This window comes from Alligator mississippiensis, chromosome 1 (assembly GCF_030867095.1).
Source record: "Alligator mississippiensis isolate rAllMis1 chromosome 1, rAllMis1, whole genome shotgun sequence".
Classification (NCBI taxonomy): Eukaryota; Metazoa; Chordata; order Crocodylia; family Alligatoridae; genus Alligator; species Alligator mississippiensis.
In genome coordinates, this window is record NC_081824.1 from 199734461 (window position 1) to 199755775 (window position 21315).

The 21315-nt window shown below is 42.4% G+C and overlaps 1 protein-coding gene across 6 annotated transcripts in view; it reads left to right on the plus strand.

The window, feature by feature from the left end:
• The window catches only part of TTC7A (tetratricopeptide repeat domain 7A), a 260649-nt gene that overhangs the window by 81585 nt on the left and 157749 nt on the right, over window positions 1–21315 (plus strand). For 4 of the 6 annotated variants that reach the window (XM_006268496.4, XM_019485343.2, XM_019485340.2 and 1 more), the window contains one exon: window positions 9288–9392. The exons of the other annotated variants lie outside the window; for them this stretch is intronic. In XM_006268496.4, coding sequence (XP_006268558.3) covers window positions 9288–9392 — 105 coding nt within the window. The remainder of the gene's footprint in view (window positions 1–9287; window positions 9393–21315) is intronic. 6 annotated transcript variants of the gene reach the window in all.

Genomic DNA, 21315 nt, shown 5'->3' on the forward strand with positions numbered 1-21315 from the left:
ATTCTAACCACTTCCTCCAACTGCTGGCCAGTAAATTAGCCACTGAAGTCTGTCATTTTTCACAGATGTCAGTCAGTGTCAGGACAGCAAGTTGTGCCCACTACTATACATGAACACTAGTGCATGTTCTCTGGGAAGGGCCTTTTGTGTTTAGTGCCATCTGGACAATGGCTTCCAGTCACCATTGTACATGCTCTGGTATCCCCCTCCATCCTGGAGATGCTGGGTGTTGGAACTAGGGCTATGGCACAATTTTAATGCTTCTTTATACTGTGCCTGTTGGTAACCTCCTTCAGCAACTAGAAATTGACTTAATGTAGTGGCTCCGCATCTGTGTCCTTTTTACAGGGAATGGGAGGCTGAGAGTGGCCATTGATTTGATATTCCTATCTGGCCATCGGGGGGAAGTCTTAGGCTGCCTGATGCCTTGTTCTCAGGTTTGCCCTGTAAGAGTGAAACTAGTTTATTAGGATGAACAAAAGATTCAAAGTGCAAGACTAAAATCTTTATCTAGCAGCTGATAAAGGGGGTTGGGGAGGTGGAAGTGGGGAAAAAAGGCCAGTTTTGGTGTGTATGAGAAAAGGGGGGCTGCAGTTTGAAGTAGCCAGTTTCTCTTTCTGCCCCTCCTTAGCTAAGCAGCTTCTGACAGTGTGGGTGGGAATTTCTAGCATGCTGCACTTCTGTGAAATCTAGGCCACTTCTCTTTGGGTGCCTGAAGTTAGGCCAGAATTGTCAAGCTTGGATGCCTAGATGATTTATTATAGCACAAGGGATGTGAACACAGCCCTTGTGCCACCACAGGCATGTCACCGGTCTCAGACAAGCTGTCTTTCTGCTGTGTGTTCCCTCTCTCATATCCACCACATTTTAGGGCATGGTCTCCTGTCAGGGACTGTGTTCCAAAGTCCTTGGAAGCAGAGGACATTGCATGCATCAGAGCCAGGCTTCATTTAACAAACTTACTGGTCTTCCGAGAACATCTTTTGCCAGAAATTTATGGTGACCTCTCATATTGATGGAGAAGATGAAAAGAAAATGCCCAGGAAACACACCTGGCTTGAGCAGTAGAAAACAGTACTGTCCACAGTCTTCTAACTAAGCTTCTCTGGGTCACCTCGTTTTGGTGCCAGTGAGTAGATTTCCGTGCAAGACACAGACGTAGCTATTTAGGGACATCTGTCGACTTGCTTATTTCTTTTGGTTTAAAAAACAACACAGATGCCTGTAATAACTACTCTAGGGGCTCTGATTAATCATTCATTAGTCATTAATAGACTTATCTTGTGCCCATAGAGGGCAGTGTGATGGTCCTGCTAGGAGTGAACATGTTCTCCTTTCCACTGTTGCCTTGGGGATGGGTATAGGTAGGGTCTGTTTTAAATTGTGGTTCCAGCTTGTGGCGCAGCAGGTCCTTTAATCTTGGAGTTTCCCCTGCCCACCCCTGCCAATGGGCCCCATCAACTTCACTGCTCACTCCTGACGGCCAGGAGGTGAAAACCATGGTTTCAAATATGGCATGGTTTTTGCCTCCCACCACTTGCTGCTGACCAGATGGGAGGCAAAAACCATGGCATATTTAAAACCATGGTTTTCACCTCCTGGCCATCAGTGGCAAGTGGCGGGGCTACAGTCCCTCTGCCAGTCAGCAGCGAGGGAGTTGCAGGAGGAACTCCTGGATTAAAAGAGCTGCTGCACCCTGAGCTGGGCCTGCAATTTAAACAAGACCCAGGGTATTCCATTTGATGAAGGAGAAAGCTCTGTGGCAGGCCCAAGGACAGCAGAGGAAGCATTTCTCAGGGAGGTCTGTGGTGCTAGAGACCAGTCACCCAAGTGCACATAGCCAGGTAGTACAGTCTATAGGTCCTTATGCTTGGTGAGCCTAGAGTTCTTGCCTTGAAGCTCATGGTAATATCCAGAACACTACTGAACATTGACAGGGGACTGGTATCATAGCATTCAAAGCCAGGGCAACAACTGCATTGCAGGAGCTTGGGACTATGTACATTATTCCTTCTCCCTGCCTCAGGATATACCTGAGGGATTCTGGTCAACATTACCATATAAACAATACCGTGAGGATTGGGGGGGGGGGATGAATTGGGACTTAAACTATGAAGGCAGTACCCCGGAAAACCAAGAGAATAAAGCATTTTTAACTACTGCAACTGCCCTTGCTCTCACCCCTCCAGCATTTGTAAATGCGTAAGAGACAGCAATGCTCTGCCACCTGCATTTTTTGTAAGCCATGTAATATTTTAGGGGGTTGCAGAGGCTGTATAAATAATAATCATAACTAATTACATTCTTGTCAGCTCCTCAGTCACTTGGCAGCTCTGCTTAGAGATTGAATCTAACAGTTTCCAGAATCATTGTTGCTGTGTCACTGTTGAGCACTGATCAGCATTTGGCTGTAATGCGGAGCTGCTCAGTACTGCACTGTCTTCATTTAGAGTTTTTGTCTCAGTTGCTTTCCTTCAAGTTATTTTGTCCAGGGATGTGCTGTTCATTGTGCTTTAATGAGACATGTGTGAGTTATGGGTATTTAATGCTTTCAGCCAAATCAGTATTAAATATTAATTATTTACATTTCCATCCATGTTCTACCAGGAATGCTTTATTTTTATTTTAAAATGCTGCAACAAAAGCAGATCTCTTTAATAGAAGCTCAAAGTTTGAATCAGACATGCCTGTAATGTCCATATGAAGTTTTCCAGAAGGTTAGAACGAAACATATAAATATACCTGATACATAATTTGGCAGCAAGAGGAGCTGAATTTTGTGATTTAGGTTGCTCCTTCTGTTGGTTTCCTTGCAAAAAGCTTAGGCTGGTTGCTAAGTAACCATCATTAAAAAAAAAAAAAAAGCACATTTGTCTTTGCACTGCAATCAGGAGCCTTGAGAGCAGCAAAGGCCTCAGTTGCCTCCTTAAATGGCATCACTGGGGAATGAAAGTTTAAAATGTTGAACATGTATTGGTTCAAGATCCTTTGACAAAAACCAGCTGTATAGGAGACATTCAATAGTTTGGTTTCTTTTGGTGCAAAGGAAGGACAGGGTGCATGTTTGGAACAGGGGTGAAGACTGTACAGCAAACAGAAATTTCCAAAGATTCCTGAAAATTAAACAAAGTGTAGAAGGGTTTCTTATATCGATAATCTGACACTACGGTCAGATTTAGCTCTTTCCCTGACATTGGTGTACATGACTTGTCACCACTAGCAGGAGCAGATTTATTATATTAATAGATCCTAGAAAGGGGCAAGGAGCTTGGCAGTTAGTGTAACAACAAATATTGAAGCTCCTTGCCTATAACTTTTTTTTTAATTAGCCAGGGCAAGAGGCGAGAGAAAAAAAATCTAACCTGGAATTAAGAGTAAAAGTGAATGTAGTGGCCTGCATACTTTAACAATATGGGGGTTAATAGAAGTCAGATGAAAAGTCCCAGTTAAATCAACTGTGTGGGAGCTGTCACCTCGTGATCCTGAGTGGTGCCATGAAAAGGTTTGTGTGGGAGAAGGGAGAGTAGGGAGGGGAAGAGGAAGAAGAATCACAACACCCTGGCTTTCATGCTTTGGAAGAGGGCATCCCTGGGGTATCCCAGCTGGAAAGGATGGAGACTTGAAGATGGTTCTGAGGTCCTGGCACAGAAAAGAGAGAGAACCACTGAGGCTGGTCCTTTGGCCCCCCCCCCAAGTGCAGGGCAGCCTCCAATGAATGTGAGCAAAATCGAAGGTCTGTTGATCAGATAGAGCTCTACTTCAATTACAGCAGTGGTGCTGGACCTTTTTAGCCTCAGGACACCCCTCCATATCTCTTGTGACTTGAGAGGCTCCTAACTTCCAAAACTAATTTGTATATTACGGTGCTTACCTCCTTACACAAGGGCCAGGCAGTAGGGATGAGAGCTTGTCCGGGCAGGAACAAGCCTGAGCCTGGCTTATCTTCTTGGCTTCTCTGCTTATCTCCTTACACCTCACAGCACCCTTCAAAAGATCTGGCAGCACCTCAGAGTGCCTTGTCACCCTGGTTGAGAATCACTTAATTTGAGGGATCTGCCTTCCTCAAGTGAAAATGGCACGAAGCCTCAGCATCCTGCTTGACTTTTTACAAATCCCAGATGGGCATGTGTTAGTAGTGAGCCATGATACCATCTGTCTCCAACTGGCCTGTTCTCCCAGACAAAGATCTGTCCACAGAGATCTGTGTATTGCTTTAGACTAGATTTACTGTAACTGGGGATGTAGGTAGAAGCTACTCAGTGGCTGCACCTGGTAAAAAAAGATGATTTCCCATGTCTTTGTGGGGACTGTCTGCCTTGAGCTATGCCTTGCTCCCTTCATTGTGCCCATTTCCACTGTCAACTCAGAGGCTCAATCTTGAACTTCAAAGCCATCATTAACAGGTCAGGAGCCAAGACATCTCAGTTATGGGATTTTCAGCCATGACTCACCAAGACAGGTGTGTACTTCCTGGTTCTTGTAAGCTGCATGCCACAAGAAGTTGCAGGTGATGGCTAGAAATAAAGGCTTCTCAGTTGAGGCAGTTCAGCTGTGGAAGAAACTACAAGAAGGGTTGTGACCTGAGTCAAAGGCCCAAGTCTTTGGGGCATTTATACACATACCTTTATCTGCTCCAATGCGCTGGAAATCCAGTGTGTTGGAGCAGACTCAGTTAATCGAGTCAGGAAGCAGACAAACTGACGCACCCAGCGCTGCACCACATATGTTTGTATAAACAGCAAAGTGAATGTCAGCATACAGAAAATGGTGGTGGTGCACTTTTGAACTAAAACTCCCTCGATGCATTTTAGTTCAGAAGCGTGCTGCCACTATTTTCTCAGCGCTGATGCGCATTTCACCATTTTTACAAATGTATGTGATGCAGTGCCAGGTGCTTTTAAAAGCGCTCGGTGCTGTGGCACATACATGTGTACAAATGCCCATTGAGAGCATACTGTGAAACCTACCTTTTTTGAGAAACCATTCCCACCATGACTGGGATGTTTAAAGTGTTTTTTTGGTTTTTAAAGGACACCTTTAAAACATGGTTGAAAGAATAGCAAATGTGTTATTGAAATCAAATGTTGCAGCTCCAGCTGCAAAAATAAAATTGCTGGGTAAAATTTAATGTTTAGATACTCCTGCTGGTTATTGTTCATGGTTTCATTATTCTCTAAATGTTTAGTGATTTTTTTTTTTTCCCCCTTGAATGTTTGTTCCATTATTTTGTTAGAGACGGAAATAGAGGGGCTAGGAAAGATTGCTCTGAAGAAAATACTGAAGTGAGCCAAACAACAATGGCATTTAGTTAGAAGCATCTATTTAGTTGCATAGAACTGAAGGAATTCATTTTAATTAATGGAAGAATTCTCTTCAGGGCACTCTTAGAAAAGTAACCAAGAAAATATAATTGTAAATTATTTCCCATTCTCTGTTATTCACATGGAAGTTTTTGAAGGGCATGTTTATACCTCCTTTTTGTAGTTAGAAGATAGGTTTTCTTGCCATTTAGGTAAAAATAACTTGAGATGACTTTCTTTTTTAAATTTTAAAGTCCCCTGCAGGATTCAAATCTGGCATAGCTTTAATCAGAAGGGGAAAATGGTATGACTTTTCCCCCACATTCCTATACTTCACATACCTACTTTCTACAAACTGAAACTTTCTATTTATTTACACTTCCAAAAATGAAGTAGAAAGACACTTTCAAATATATATATATATATATATATATATATGAAAACAGTTATTAGTTTTTTAAATTATTTCTTTATGTTACTTTACTGGATCTGTGGTTAACAGTTTCTTGTCAAAAGCAAACAGAACATTTTATTATTATCTTTTGATAGAGAAAATCTTGCATTTCAGGAGACTGAGATATAGAAAACTGTCTCAGTAAATAGATTTCTGCAGATGTTGGACTTAAGCATAGAGTAGTGATGTGCCAAATGATGCCTCTATTCTTCCTTTGCTTCATGTTCCAAGAACTACATACCAAGCTGATTGCAACTAATAGAACTTTAGGGTTGAAAAACTGTGGAGCTGATCAGCTTAAGGTAAAATAACTAGATGGATCTTAATCATGGGTTACAGGTCTTAGAATTTCTCTTTGATGGGTTAGAATTTCTATTAGACACTGGCTTTCAGTCTTTTCTGTTCTCTGACACCGTGTTGCTAGAGAGATAAAATAATTCTGAGATTCACACTCATCACAACATAGAGGAGGAGCACAGTCATGACCTCCGTAGATCTGTTGGTGGCTTTCAGGTTAAGATGAAGAACTTGCACACCAGTCACCTCGCAATCTTAGTTCTGACCCATGAGATGTAGCTGTCAGCAGCTGCATCATTTTGCCTTCCTAATAACACCAACACCATTAAAAAGAGACTTTCAACTAGAGCGGGGCAAAGCAATAAAATTTTGGGACCGTATATGGATCCTTTATTTTCCAGGGTCCTTGGCAGCTTTATTTGGTGTACTGGTAGAACTCCAGCAATTAAAATACCATAACTGAACCTTTCCCCTTCTCCATCCTCCCCTTCTCCCTCCCCATCTGCATTTGGATGTCAGCCCCTCCAAGGTTCAGGAACATATGGATGGAGAGTTCGGCTTCAGGCTCTTCGCCATGTTCAATATGTACATTATTAATACATCTAATTATAACTGTCATGCAGAAAATCTTGCAAACCATGCACTTGGCTGACTAGTTCACCCACATTCTCACCAAAGAATACAAACATTTTAATTATCAGATTATTTCAATATTATGCAAACACTCCTTTGTATCTAATATTACTACTGAGCAATGACTCTGAGTGAACAAGTTTTTTTTTTCACCATCTGTTAATTCATTCGTGTCTGTAAAGCACCTTTATCAAATATTTCACTCTTATCTGTCCAAAGTAAGGTCACCCCTGGGAGATGGATATTCTTTCTATTGCCTTTCCCTGACGAACTTTTATGCTACATATGATTCTGCTGAATAAGCTCTCGGGGTGAAATTATATAGATCTTTTGCATTTTTAAGTGCACTTGGGGGGAGAGAGGTTTCACGCCTTACTCTTTCTAAATATGCACTTGGCTAAATACTCACTTAGGTCACATGCATAGCTTCAATTTTTAAAAACCTGTTTCAAACAACAATCTGCTGTGATTGTTTTGGATGTGGTTCAGAAACTACAGCTTTCACTTTTTCAATTAATGTTTAAAATGCTCATGAGAGGATGTAATAAATTGACTTTGTTTACCAGGTACTTATAATTGATGTTAGAGGCACTCCTCCACATTCCAATAAGTTCTGTTCATGCTCCACTTAATGAATAGTTCTAGCCAGAGCTGACCTCTGAGGAATTTTCCTTGTACCATCTGAGGGCAATCTGGTTCCTCCACCAATAGTCTGTCTCACTCAACAGGCGCAGTGGAGGTGTGGAGGGATCAGAGGTTAATAGGGAGCATGATGGAAAAGAAGACAGCTTTGCTTATCTTTCATTTATGCAAGTCCCTGGAGGATCTCATCCTTAGGATCTTCCAGGGATGACAGGTGCTGGATCCCAGAATGCTAAGTAGTTGCTAGGAGAACTCACTGCTTCTGCATCCAAGCTGTTTGCACAGAGTTGAGGATCCACCTCATTAGGTTGAATTCTTTGGTAACTCTTCCAAAGAAAACCAGTATCCTAATGGATCATGCAGCCCCTGAGAAACCTGGACCAGACAGACTCTTACATGTTGAGATAGCAAGGGCTGGGGACATGTCTCAAATACTAGGATTGGAGAGATTCTGCCATACTGTGCTAGAATCTCTGCATCTGTCTTATAATGCTGCTCTCATAGGAGTACAGGCCACAGGCAGGGGGAGCGCACCAGGGCATGACCTCTTTTGCCAAAACTTTGAATTTAATCTGGAAAGCGGTAGGGAGTGAGCAAAAGCATCTGAATTGTGCATTACAGTTAGGGACATGTGATAGGAGTAGAGGATGCCTTTGAAACCCAAGCACCGTTGCTTCTAAGCAAGCCACAAATTGAAACAAAAAAGTAAAACCATGTTTAGAGGCATTTAGCTTTTTTTTTTTCTTTTTTTTTTTATATAAAGGTACCAATGGTTTTAGTTACTGACATACATAATGACAAGGTTGCATTTATTTCTTTTCTTCAAAGCTTAAATTTAACCAACTTTTTACTTTTTGAGGTTAATGATCACAGACTAGGAATAGGAGCCAGAATTGTATTCTAATCCCAGCTCTGGCAGTGGCTGTCCTTCTGACTTTAAGCAAACCACTTAATCTTGGTTTCTTAGTTTTTTCGTCTGTGAAATGTGTGTGTGGGTTGGGGGGGAGAAGGAAGAACTTATAATAATATGTTGTTGTTCTACTGCACAACAGGTAGATGGTGGAGGTGGGTAAAAGTAGAACTGCACAACTGTGTCATAAGCCGTATACAGTGAATGGAGACTCCCCTTTGGACAGAGTGGTAGGGACCTGTGCTTTAAAAGAGGAGGATTTTGGTTCTGTCACCAGAGGTTCTGTAACATTTCTAGGTGGCTGGGAGTGTGTTATAACACTTACCCACCCATAGATAACTGTGAAGATTACTACAGGCTGGTAAAGTGTGTGAAAGATGAAAAGGGCTATGTTAAATGTTTGCTTCATGTAATTCATCACTTGTAATGTGATCCTGGAGGGAGAGGGAGAGCTTTCCTGACAATGCACACTGGTCCTAGCACCTTCAGGAAAGTTCCTTTTCTCTTCTCTGCTGAACAGTGCACTGCACTGCAGTTGTCATCTCTGCCTCTCTGCACTGTGGGCTTGGGCTGTATTCACATTTGCTATGGAACTGGAGGGAACAATCTGCAAAACAGAATGCAGACTGATTTAGAAGCTCAAGCATCTGTGAGATTCATAAACAGCTCCTCTCGATTTAATTAGCTGGAGGGGAGGTCCCCCCTCCCCCATGATTTTTCAAGTTTACTAGAAGGTGATACTGTAGTCAGTGGGAATTATTGCAAGGTACAAGATGAAGAATAGAATTTAAATAACCTTATCTTTTGACTTGCAAGGAAAACTGTTCTTTATAACTCATGCAGATGGGACTGTCTTTGACATTTTGAAAATATTTCCTGGGGGGGGTCATTCACTTGTTGCGCACTCATGAGTGTTTACTAAGTCATCTTATTGTTATGTACATGTCAGTGAAATGCCTTGTCTGTGTTCTACAGCTGCATCATCTAATCAGCCCCTCTTTGGTTTTTTTTCTCTCCCCCCTACCCTCCCCCAATTCTGCATCATCCCCAGTCGGCACATGCTGTGTCAGTGCTCAAAGAGTGTGCAAAGCTGCATCCTGCAGATCCCACTGTTCCTCTCCTGGCTGCCAAGGTCTGCATTGGGCCACTGCACTGGGTAAGCGAGCTGATGCAATGCTTCTTACATAATGTATTAGGTGCCGCAGTGACAGTGCCATAGTGCAGTAAAAAAAAGAAGAAAAAAAAAGCCAGCCTGTAAAAATATATATCGGCAGTGAAATTTTGTAGTAGGTCATTGAAATAAGATTAACTGGCACGTTAGGGCAAAGAAAAAACACAAGATGATCAGGAATAGTTTTCCTGAGCAGCCTGTGGCTATTTGTTCAAGTTAATGTCCAGAATAGAATCGCAATAATTAACATTGTTGAGTAATGGCTGTGATGGTAGATGAGTGAACCTAGCCACTAGTCTGTTAGGCAGTCGACTCGGCTGTGCTGGACAGCTCAGTCCTTTGTTCTTAATGTTGCTGTGTCAGGTTTTCTTATTCAGCTGTATTAATATGCACTCTAGCAACAGAGTAGGGGTGGGGGACAACACCCGAGAAATTCTGATTATGCTAAAGAGCAGAAACATCTGTCAGCCTTTTGCTGCTTGGGTTAGTTAATTGAATGACAGCCTGCTGTTTTCACCTCTGTCTTCATCACAAAAGTGTCCCAGCAGTCAGTAAAGGATTATGGTAGAGAACAGAAGTAAAACAAAAGAGGCAAAAGGCATGGAAGAAAATCTTAAAGGAATATGCTTAGGTTAAGTGGAAAAAACTATTGCTTTTTCAAGCTGAGAGCCAGGTCCTCAGCTGCTGCAAATTAGCAGAATTCACTGGAAGTTGTTGGAACAGCAGCAATTTACACCAGCTGAGCATCTGACTGGGCATGTTTTTTGAATGCAGTTGCACTCCCCAAATACACAGTGATGTAATGGTAGGCATCCGACATGAACTGACAAAAGGCAGGAACATATCTGTTGTAGAGATGCTCCCTCACAGTCAGGATTGAGGCCCCTGGGGGATGCAGTGGGAAGGAAGCTTCCATTGCTTCTGACCATGCTGTATGTATTCAGTAGACAGAGGGCTCGGCTCTCTGAAGGTGCCAGTCTAACGCCTTTTCTAAGCACTGAAATTCACGTACGCACTTTTTAAAAAAAAATCAAAAATAGATTATCTAATACTTAGAATTAAAATCACAGCGCAAGCCAGGTACCACATTATGTTGAACATTCTGGTTAATCTTTCTCTTTCAAATTAAATTTAATTCACTCCTAAACTAAAGCCTCCTTAGGTTGCAAATATAGTCAGAAAATTCCATGTGCCTAGTCTTGGAATCTAGGGCACTGGGTCTGTGAACAGCATGGTTTAGGCAGACCCAGCACTCATGATGAGCCCCACTGAATTGAACGGAAGCTCAGAGAACTGCCCTCCCACTTCTGGTGGGACCAAAACCTTGAATGAAGCCACCTAACCAATCATTTCAAATCTCTGAGGTATGACAGATTTAGCCATTATATAGAAAACGGACTTGTGGTTTCAGCCTCACAACGAATACTTAATCTCTTCTGTCTTTCTGATTCATAAACACTGACCTGCCTCTTGCCAGAATGCTAATCTTCGGTTTCCTGTCTATTATAAATTTCACAACCAGACCACCACCATGTAACATAACATACTTCAGGAACAATCCATTGCCCTTTCCTAAACCCCAAGTTTGCGTTAAGAAATGCAGCTTATTTTTTTAGTTACTTGCTATGCATGTGGTATCCTGCTGCAACCAGCTTGTTGCCGTAACTGAAATAGTGAATGTATCTTTTAAGTCATATTACTAAAGGTAAAATCATGGTGGCAAGCTTATGTTTACTGTGGTCACTGAAGCTTTAATCAAGGTCCCTGCCACTGAAATAAAATCAGCCATTGCCATCTGTTAAGGTGAAAGGACTAGGTTTGTATATTGTGAGAAGAGGGCGGGAACAGAATTCTTCTGCCTCTTGCACATTGTGCTACTGGCTACCTCGTAGCTCAGTATTTTTCATTACTTTGTTTCCCCGAATATTAACAGCCGAACTTCAAGGAGTAACCTTTGACTTTGTGCCCACAGACCATTGTGGATGAACAGCTGTGCATTCAGTTCTTACCACAAATTATACTATTTGCATTCCTAGCCACCTGATTTGTGCCAGTGATCAGGGGCTTAGAGTTTTAGTCACCTCTCTTACTCCCACAGTTAATTATACCTGCAGTTTTGCACCAACAGTTAATTACAAGTACACAATCAGAAGGCTGTTTGAAGTCCATTAATCCTCCCCCCACCCTCCCCCTGTACCTTAACAGTATAGTCCTTAGCATTAGGCTGAAAGAAACTTCTGTGATTTACAGTTTATTTGTATTACCATAGCCCTTAGGGAAGGGGACAGAAGGTAGTCAGGGAGAAGTAATGGGCAAAACCAAGGCACAGGTAACAGATGAAGACTAATATGTTGTCACTATAGCAAGAGGGGACACTAGGAGATATTTTGATTCAGTGTTGGATCTAATAAAAGTCTCTAGGCGCCTACATGCTAGGCACTGCAGTGCCTGAATTTTAAGTATGTGGCCTACAGATTAAAATCTGAAATGAAGAGAGAAGTGGCTAAGCTCCCTTGACAGCCCGTGGGGAAGAGGCATCTCAGAGGGGCAGTCCAAAACACCAAGGCTGCTGACAGACATGACAAAAAAAAGAGAAAAGAAAACATACTTTACCAAAAGAGGCAGCTCAAGTTTGACCTGGCTTTGCAGCCTCTGTATAGATCACGCTCTTCAACAGGGGCTTTCTGGTCAAAAAATACTCACTGAAGTGCCCAATCTCTGCAGACATTGGGCAAGCTGGGTCAAACTAACACGATGCCTCTTTTGGGCATGTGCTGGGCTTGGTGTTGGGGCACACAGAGTTTAAAGCACTTTTTTTTTTTTTAATGCATCTGTAAGCAGCTATTAAGCACAGGCTTAATGCCATCTGGACTCCTGAATTTCCCTCTCGGTTGTTTATGCACCTGACCCCTGGTTGTGAGGGTGAAACCTCTGTCCACTGGAGATGGAGTCTGGAACCATTCCTGAAGACAGGCACCTATGCATGTTTTCTTGAACTGATCAGGGCTTGCTCTTTTTGAAATGGTGCATGCCTTTTGTGTAATAGTTAAATGGTTAAAGCACCTGCTAGGAAGTGGGATACTTGGGTACTAAGCCATCCTCAACCTGAGCGGGGTTCAAACTGCATATCACATAATCAGGAAGTGGTAGGCTGTGCTTGGGCATGGATACCTCCATCCCTGCTGTTGAAGCTGAGCCACTGAGTAGAAAGGAACAGAAGCAGAAGAAGAACAAGCAAGCTGACTCTGTTATCTAGGTTAGGGCACTCAGAGTAAGGCATCCCACATTTGTTTTTTTGCTTTGAGCATTATTTTAGTTTATCCAGTAACTCTGATGTAAAAGACATAACAATTCCAGGGAGCAGAGACCGCACTCCTGGATGCCCTTCCAGCCAGGTGAATGCCTTAGCCCAGTGATTCTCAGTCATGGTGCAGTGGCAACCTGGGGTGCCTTGAGATCCTTTCAAGGCTGCTATAGGTTGCTAGGTAATATTAACACGGTTAGGTGTACCAGCTTGATTCACAAGATAAATGCAGACATTTCAAATAGGAATCCATAGTGTTAAAATAGTTCTGACCTGCTGAGGACTTTCTGAGTTCTTTGCAACAGAAAAACTACTCCATTATTTTTTGTGGTCCAAAAATGAGTGAAAACTGAGCTAGCATTTTCAAAAGGGTCCCTTGAGTCTAAAAAGTGGCTGCCCCAGCCACTCAGCTTTACAGTCACATTCCTCCTTGCTCGCTCATCTTCTGACCCAATACATCTTGCATTCTTGGTCATGGAATGGCCCAGCTCCCACACGAACAGTGGAGAGTATCCTCTACTCAGCCTATTCGGCATCCTGTTGGTTTGGGTGTTTTCTTGGGAGGTGCAGAATGTTGGTTCAGATCCCCTCATTGTGAAGAGAGGCTAGATCCCAGGACTTGCCCTCTGCATACGTTAATCACTGGCCAGGGTGTTCAAATCTAAGCCTGTGGCCCTGGGCAGATGACAGGGAGAGCAGGTGGAGAGCCAGAGAGCGTTATCCTGTGCATTCGGACATCCCCGGAGCTGGAATCCCTGTGTGCCTCTCCATCTCCTGTCTTCTGGTTCTAGCAAGTGGTGTTTAGCTATCCCCACAATCCCTAGACTCCAAGAAACATGCAAGAAATTATTCTCTCCAGCCCCAGAACTTGAAGATTGGAGGCTAAGCATGTAAGAGAACACGTTGGCTGTCTTCCCTGAAATAGAGGGGAAGTGGAGCCACAGGACTGAGCAAACCTGTTGCACCTCTTCATTGGAGAGTACACCAATACAAGTAGTCATAGCAATTTTGAAGTGCTCCATTTTTTAAAGGAGGGGAAGAGGAAATGCTGATGGGCTGTGTGCCTGCCTGTGGCCCAAAATATGCTGACTCTGAAGCACTCCAAATTGTTCTTTAAGTGTCTGGATTGCTCTTTGGATTGCAGTTTTAAACAGAGGTGGCTAAAAGTTCAACTCTACCTTGTTTTAGATGCCCAGGTTTTTGTTGCTTTTTTTTCCCTTTGAACTGAGACTTGCATCACAAGTCTCTGCCCAGCTTGTCCCTGGGGCATTCCAGCTGAACACAGCTCCATACTTGTCTCGTATTGTAAAGTGGAATTTACTCCTAAATGAATGTAAATTGAAGAGGAGAGGCAGGCAATGTGAACTTAAGAGTAATTGTGCTTGTTGTTCCACTGATCAGATACCTTTTTCTGTATCCCAATTTAATTGCCTATCCAAAATCCATTAAAATCCGTGGGAGTCTTTCCATTGGCTTTCAGTGCCTTTGGATTAGTCTGTCTCAAGCCAGTCTGTTCAATTATCATGGAAATATCAGTTCTCATTGAACTACAGTATGATTCCTTGAGGGCTCAGCTCTTCCACCATTTTTACACTGAGTAGTACTTTACTATGCAGGTACTCCCTCTGAGAAACATAATACCTATTCTCCTTTCAAGCATGGGGCCAGAGTCCACCCTGAGAGTGAAGTCAGTACATAGTAAGGGAGAGAAACTGGGTGAAAACTGTTAGTCATTTTAAAACTACAGAAATGAAGAAAAACATCCATCTTGCACAGTTCCTATCTTTTATTAGCCAAAGTAGGTTGCCAGTAAACTTCAAAATCTTCCTGCCTTGGGAGAGCTGTTTCCCTAAATGTCATAATTACTGTAATTATGTGCATTCCAATTACATGGTAACATAATCAGAAGTAAATCATTCTGAACCAAAGTTGAATGAGTGGGAGAAGCAAAGATCAATGGCAATGTAAATAAAAAGCAGAATATATGTTTAATTGAACAGTCAAATGGAAAAATATTAACAGTTACAAATATTAATGTACACCTTGGTTTTCAGGAAATGTAAAATGTGATTACTTTCTGACTTGTTGGAAATGTTTGTACTGTGTTGCTAGTTGGATTGCAGGATACATTCAGATATTTGATTACTGGTTAGTCAGGAAAAGGTGAAAGCAAAATATCATTTATATAAAAGGAAAAAGCTAACTGGTGTTTCCTTTACCAGTCTACCTCATGCTTTAAGTACAGTACTATGCATTTTTAGCTTACTATCCAAGGGAAAACAGTACTTCAATCTTATTTTTATTGTTAGTAACAGAAATAATTTTAACGTCCGTTATTTTGCTGGATAATTCCGATGTTTTGTGACACGTACAGAACAGTTTCTTTGCTGATAAATCAAGCCATCATTTAACTTATGCCTGGCTTTGTATACACACTTCAAAAACAGAAATAAGTATTAATTGAATGTGCCAAAGTCATCCTGCACATCCAGAATGACTATAATGTGCTATAAAATCATCTCTGATGCGAAGTGAAGTGAAATAAAAATGCAAATCAATATGTACAGAGCTGGCTCCTACAAAAGAGATGAATGCCTTTAGCTTCCAATGAAAATAATGAGTGGATCCTTAGCTGATGTAAATTGACGCAGTTCCATTGACTTCAGGTGCTTGTTCTCATTTACAGCCACTTGTGGTCTAGCTCTCAAAGAGTAACTCTCAGGACTGGACCCACGATAAACTACAGAGTAGGGTGAGCAAAGTCCTGTTCAAACTGCAGTGGTTTTCGTAGGTTTAAAAAAAAGTGTGGCGTGAACAGTAGATCAATACTTCATTAGTTGAAGAGCTTACACCAGCTGTCTCATGGGAGCAGAAAAGTGCTAGAACTTGTTCAACTGTGCAGATCACTGTCACCCCTCCAGAAACACTGTGGGGCCTATAGTTAATATTGCCCATGAGATTTAAAAGTTTTCTGAGACAAACCAGAACTTTCATTTTATACTATGTCCCTGAGTCTACAGTACATTTAAAATAGTTTAGTTCAAGATTATTTAAAGACCCATTCTAACAGAATAGCAGGCATACTTTGCTAAACCAATTATCTTTTTTTTTCTTTTTTTTTAACAGTAGTTTTCCCCATCCAGTATGGATGTAGGAAAACCATTTTATCCACAGTCATCTCTGCAGTGAGCGAGATCAGAGCCCAGTGATAGCTAGTCAAACATCTTTAAGCCATCCAGAAAGTGCTCTCAGATTCAGTGGTCTCAGATGGTCGGGGCATTGTCCTTAGTTTTCATTGGAAGGTTGACAATCTGTAGCACAGTGCCCAGACATGGGTCCAGTGTGAGTTTCAAGGAAAGAATGCCACTGCCTAAAACACCAGTCCCATTTCCTGCTGCACCCACTGTTGTTTGCACACACCCAATTTTCCTGGTATGGCCGAGTACTGACTTTGCTGAGTTCTGTCCAGTGTGCAGATTCCTATGGAATTGCATCCTATGTCATTGCTATGCTTAGTAACAGTAATCCAATATTTTAATGTTAGCCGTGCCCAAAGACCCCATTGCATTAGAGCCCAGTGGTGCAAATATAGAAAGTAAAGCCTGTGGTTACAGGTCTGCTGGACATCTTGGAGCCCCAGACCTCCCTATTCATTAGCCTTGCTGAAGGCCTTGCTTCTAGTAGGAGCATTGTGCTGTTGATGCCAGTGATGTCTTGCCAAACATCTTTCAGCTACCCAGAAAGGCGGCCAGTCTGGAGAATAAACACACAAAGCCAAATGTAGCCTAGTCTTACGCTTAACCTTAATATGGAAAGACTATTGAGAATCAGGAGGGTCTAGACCGGGGGTGGGAGATTTTGCTTCTGTTCCTAGTTTTGCTGTTGACCTGTTTGTATAACCTTTTGGCTGGTCAGTTAATTTCTCAAAGGCTCCTTTGTATACCTTTTGTGTTGTATCTTGTCTGTTTAGCCAATGAACTTTTACTGTGTGTATGTGCAATACCCAGCACAAAAGAGTCCCAAAACTAGTTACGGCCTTTAGGTTGCTACTATGAGGTAGATCATGTTAAAAGATCTTTTGTAGAAAACACTGTGCCATCTCTATTGCTATATGCTACCTAAAGGACACTGGTGCCAACTTGGCTTGTTAAGGAGAGACAGTCCATGCTGTGGGTGCAATCTGTGGTAAAACAAGTTCAGGAATCCCTCTGTCCTCTAAAGGATGATCCCACTCATGCCACACCTGTTCATACTGGGGGAATTCCAAGGTCTTCGCATGTCAGGGATGACTAGGAATGCTGGTTTCCACATGCCTAGTAAATAAACAGCTAGTGCTACGGAAGTGGAAGGCATTAGCGATCTCGTGCACAGAAGGCTGGATGGAGCCTGGCTGGGTTATTTGGCAGCCTTAGAAAGGGTGGCGCATACAAGACTGAACAGACTCAAATAACTTGGAATCGTAGGGCATTTATACACGTACAGTTTTCTGCTTTGACATGCCGGAGATCCCGCACGTTGGAGCAGACTCAGTTAATCAAGTCTGCTCTGCACACGAGCTTACGTGCCTGGCATTGCATCGTATACATTGGTATAAATGGCAAAATGAGTGTCAGTGCTGAGAAAATGGTGTCAGTGCACTTTTGGCCTAAAACGCCTTTGATGTGTTTTAGTTCAAAAGCACACCGCCGCCATTTTGCGCTGACGCGCATTTCGCCATTTATACAAATTTGTGTGCCAGAGTGCCAATGCTTTTAAAAGTGCCCAGAGCTGCAGTGCAAGCATGTGTATAAATACCCATATAGTCTTTGTTCCTTGACGTACATAAGGTCTGTGTGCTGTAAACCTCTGTAGACAGGATCCACTTTGCCTCCCGGCCACCTCTCCTGTTACTCTCTTCTTTTTCCCTGCAGTTTCTTTCGTTCCCTTTCTGGGATGGGCCACCCTTTCTTACCTGGACTGAGTATCCAAGAATATGTATATCCTTACCTAAAAGCCAATGCAGAAATTAAAAGAAAACTTATTGTATTTAAAGACACAACAAGGGTGATACTGTTTGCAATGCCCTGTCCATTAGCTCAGCATATAAGCTGTGTAGTTTGATAGCTAGCTTATTTGCATGTCTACAGGCACATCTCATTTCAATGAGGTCCAGTCATTTCCCATTTTAGTAGACTCCCCTCATATTTGTTGCCCAGTCCAATGTAACTCTAGCCGCATTTTTGTCTTCCTTCTCTCTGTCTGCTCCCTTAATTTAATGTTCTAGAGCTGCTGTCTTTCTATCGCTTGATTCTGCTTATTGTCCACTGTGCCAAATGGAGACTGGGGAGAGCAGCAGCTCCCGTTTATAAATCTGGAGAGTGCCAATTCTACGTGGTGGGGATTCAACTTTTTGAAAAACAAGTTGTGCCAGTTGAAAACCAGCTGGGTGGCAGGAAGCCAGGGTAGAGCACCTGCTGTTCCCCTCTTCCTTGTCAGTGTGCCCATGGGCTTGGCTCACGCGTGCACCAAAAACTCCGGTCAAATAACATGTTTTGCTGAAACAGGCACTCTGTTTCGGGGAAAACATCTTTCGGGTTACACCGCTAACAACTGTTCTGTTTCTGTCAAAGATGATGGGAGGGGTGATGGGAAGGAAAAAAGAAGGAAACAAACCCAGATTATTGTTATACTTTCAGCAGCAGTTTGGCAATATATTTCTCCCCAAATGTTGTGTGTGCTTCTTTCCAGTTCAGAAGAGGGCTTAGTTGCTCATCCAGAATCCCTCTGATAAATTATGCACCTTGAGACTTGGCCTGCAAATAGCTCTTTTATATCTTTGTTCTCCCATCTCTGCATTTTTTGAGCTTCCTCCAGCTCAGAAACGTAGGTCCTGGGCTCTTCGCTGCAACCTGTAGTTCCACTGTCATCCTTCTCTGTTTCCTAGCTATCTTGATGCCAAAATATGAAAAGATAAGGTTTTGGAGGGGAGAGAGGGGAGGAAGAAGGTTCTTTCCAGCTTTGAGTACTAGAACAAGACAGCTCTCAGGCTTAGTTTGTGTTTGCTCTTAGGAGCATGACAAAATAAGGAAATCAAAATCAAGCTGTTGCATGCAAGCTGATGCTGAAGGAGTTTTCATTTACCTCCACTGGATGTCATACCTATGTTTTGGTTTGCCCTCACCTAGAACATGCCCTTAGAGCTAGAGATCACTCTTGTTTTGCTTTCTGTAATGCTGAAAATATGCTGTGTGTTTAAGGGGGGGAAAAAAGCACAATTCCTGTCTGCTGAAGGGAGGCTTTCAGATCCCCTGCCTCTTGCCTGGCTGGTATTGGTGAAAGCTTGCATCAGAGATGCTGTCCTCCCCACCCCACAATTTGTGACCATGGTATTAGATCCAATTTGAAACTAATTGCGTCTCCATTGGGTTAATTTTCAGTTGTGCTTGAGGCCATGTTTCCTGGCAGCTTAGTAGAAACGGCATTGTTCATGGTTTCTTCCAAACCCATCTGCCAGCTAACTCTCTGACTATGACTGTTGTCTGTCTTGGATCCTTGTGACTGAGTGACTGCTGAGTGGCATATCTGTGAAATCTGGAGTGAGTGATTTCTCCACCTGGAATGCAGGAACATCAGGAACCATTTGTACTTGAGACCTGAGGCTTAATGACTGCCGGCGTGAGTAAAAGGCTTGTGGGTTTTTCAGACTGTCCAAGAATGACAGAAGAGGAGAAGAATCGGAGAGGGGGAGGAGGGGGAGGATGGCAGGCACAGCAGGGCTGGCAGTGGGAGTGGCGGAACAGCAAAAAAAGGGGTTGTTAATGTTCTCGCAAACAAAATCAGCTGCTGAGCTTTGCTGAAGTTTGCAAGCTTCTTTTATTTTCCAAGCAGACTTCAGCTGATTGAATTTGTCTTCAGAGGAATCTTCATGGAAAGCCAAAGTGCCATTAATAATTATATGAATAAATATTTACAAGAGTGTTTGTGCTGCGAGTGCTCTTGTGGCCATTTTGAAAAGCTGCTTTTATTCCTCATACAATAGATTAATCTGACACTTGCAGTGGCCTTGGATAACTTGCAAGCAGGAAAAAGGAATGATGTACCTCCTATTTATAAAGCTTAGGCCCAGTCAGAGAATGGAAACAATACCAGGTGACTTATGTGACCCAGGCACACAACTAGAATAGCAGATCCCTATAGTGACTACTTCAAAAACAAATAGTAAGTTAAAATTGGTCTGACCTCCTCACTTCATCTCGGATGCTGCTGCTGGGACAGTGCTCCTTTTCTACTATGTTTCGCTCCCACAGAAACCCTTACCTGGATTCCCACATCAAATGCAAGCTCCTGCTTCTTCCCTTCATAGGTAGTCTACCCACCCACATCAGGACTCTCCATTTCTCTTTTTTTTCTTTTCCCATCATCCTTAAATCCCTCTCAGCCTTGTCTCCTAATGGTGTCCTTTTATCTGCTTCTGTTCTCATTTTTGTATCTTCTTTCCCCCTTGACCTTGCTGCATCCCCCACCCCTAGCTTGTGTCTCAATTCCCATCCCTTTGCATGATAGCACCCATAAAAAACCCCAACTGATCTTCTTTCAGATAGTGTCCTCATGCATTTTTTAACTTTAGTATCGCATCTTATCTGTTTGAATGTCTTTTATAAATCCGTTTGGTATAGGAACCCTGTTTTTCTACCTTTTTTCCTTTTGAAATGAGATGTTCAGTTTAAAAAAAAACAAACTTTTTTAATTTTGAGGAAGAAATTAATGTCATCTGATCAACTGCAAACACATAGGGGAATTCATTTTGAAAAGCTATAATGTGTAATGTGCATAAGCAAATAAAGCAGACACCTGTCAGTACAGGGGGGTTCTGTTTCACCCCACTGTCCCTGTGCATTTATTGCACATTTTGGTTAGTTCAGATGTGAATCTTTAAGTAGCAAGGAATAAAGAAAATGAAAGGGAGGAATGAAGGAGAGTGTGTAAGCATGGGGAAGAGAAGGAAGTAAGAACATGACTCCCCTCTAGGGAAGAAAGAGGGTTTATTAATCCACTGGCAATTGTTGTGTCTTGAGAGAATAATTTTTTCCATCTTGCGTGTTGTGCTATTTTCTGATTCCATTCCTTCAGGCCGCAGTCCAGCAAAGCACTTAAGTGCATGCGTACATTTAAACACATGATCCAGCCTACGGAAATCAGCACTACTCATGCACTACTCATGCACTTAAGTGTTCTTCTGGATTAGGGTGATAAAGGAGTATTATAGGACCTTCTAGGGCTTCATTCAAGCCTGGCTGTAGCCATTGTGTGTCTCCCTTCTGATGTCATTGGGCTTTGGGGTAGACCTTTAGAGAGGGTGATTGCTATTAAGCCTGATCTAAAATATACAGGAAAAGGGAGTGTCTCTATCCAGATTCAGCAGACACTTTTACCAGGGTAAGCCTAAGTGGCACTTTACAAGTAAGAAATTGCCTGTGCACAATAGGAGGACTGCTTTTTCCCTTTTGTGCTTTTACTTCTTTTTTGCATTTCCAAAAAGGATTTCTTTGTGTTTTGTATGAACTGATAAATACTCATTCTTTTGTTTACACTTTACATAGTTTGAAGTTAATATGTAACAGTTAA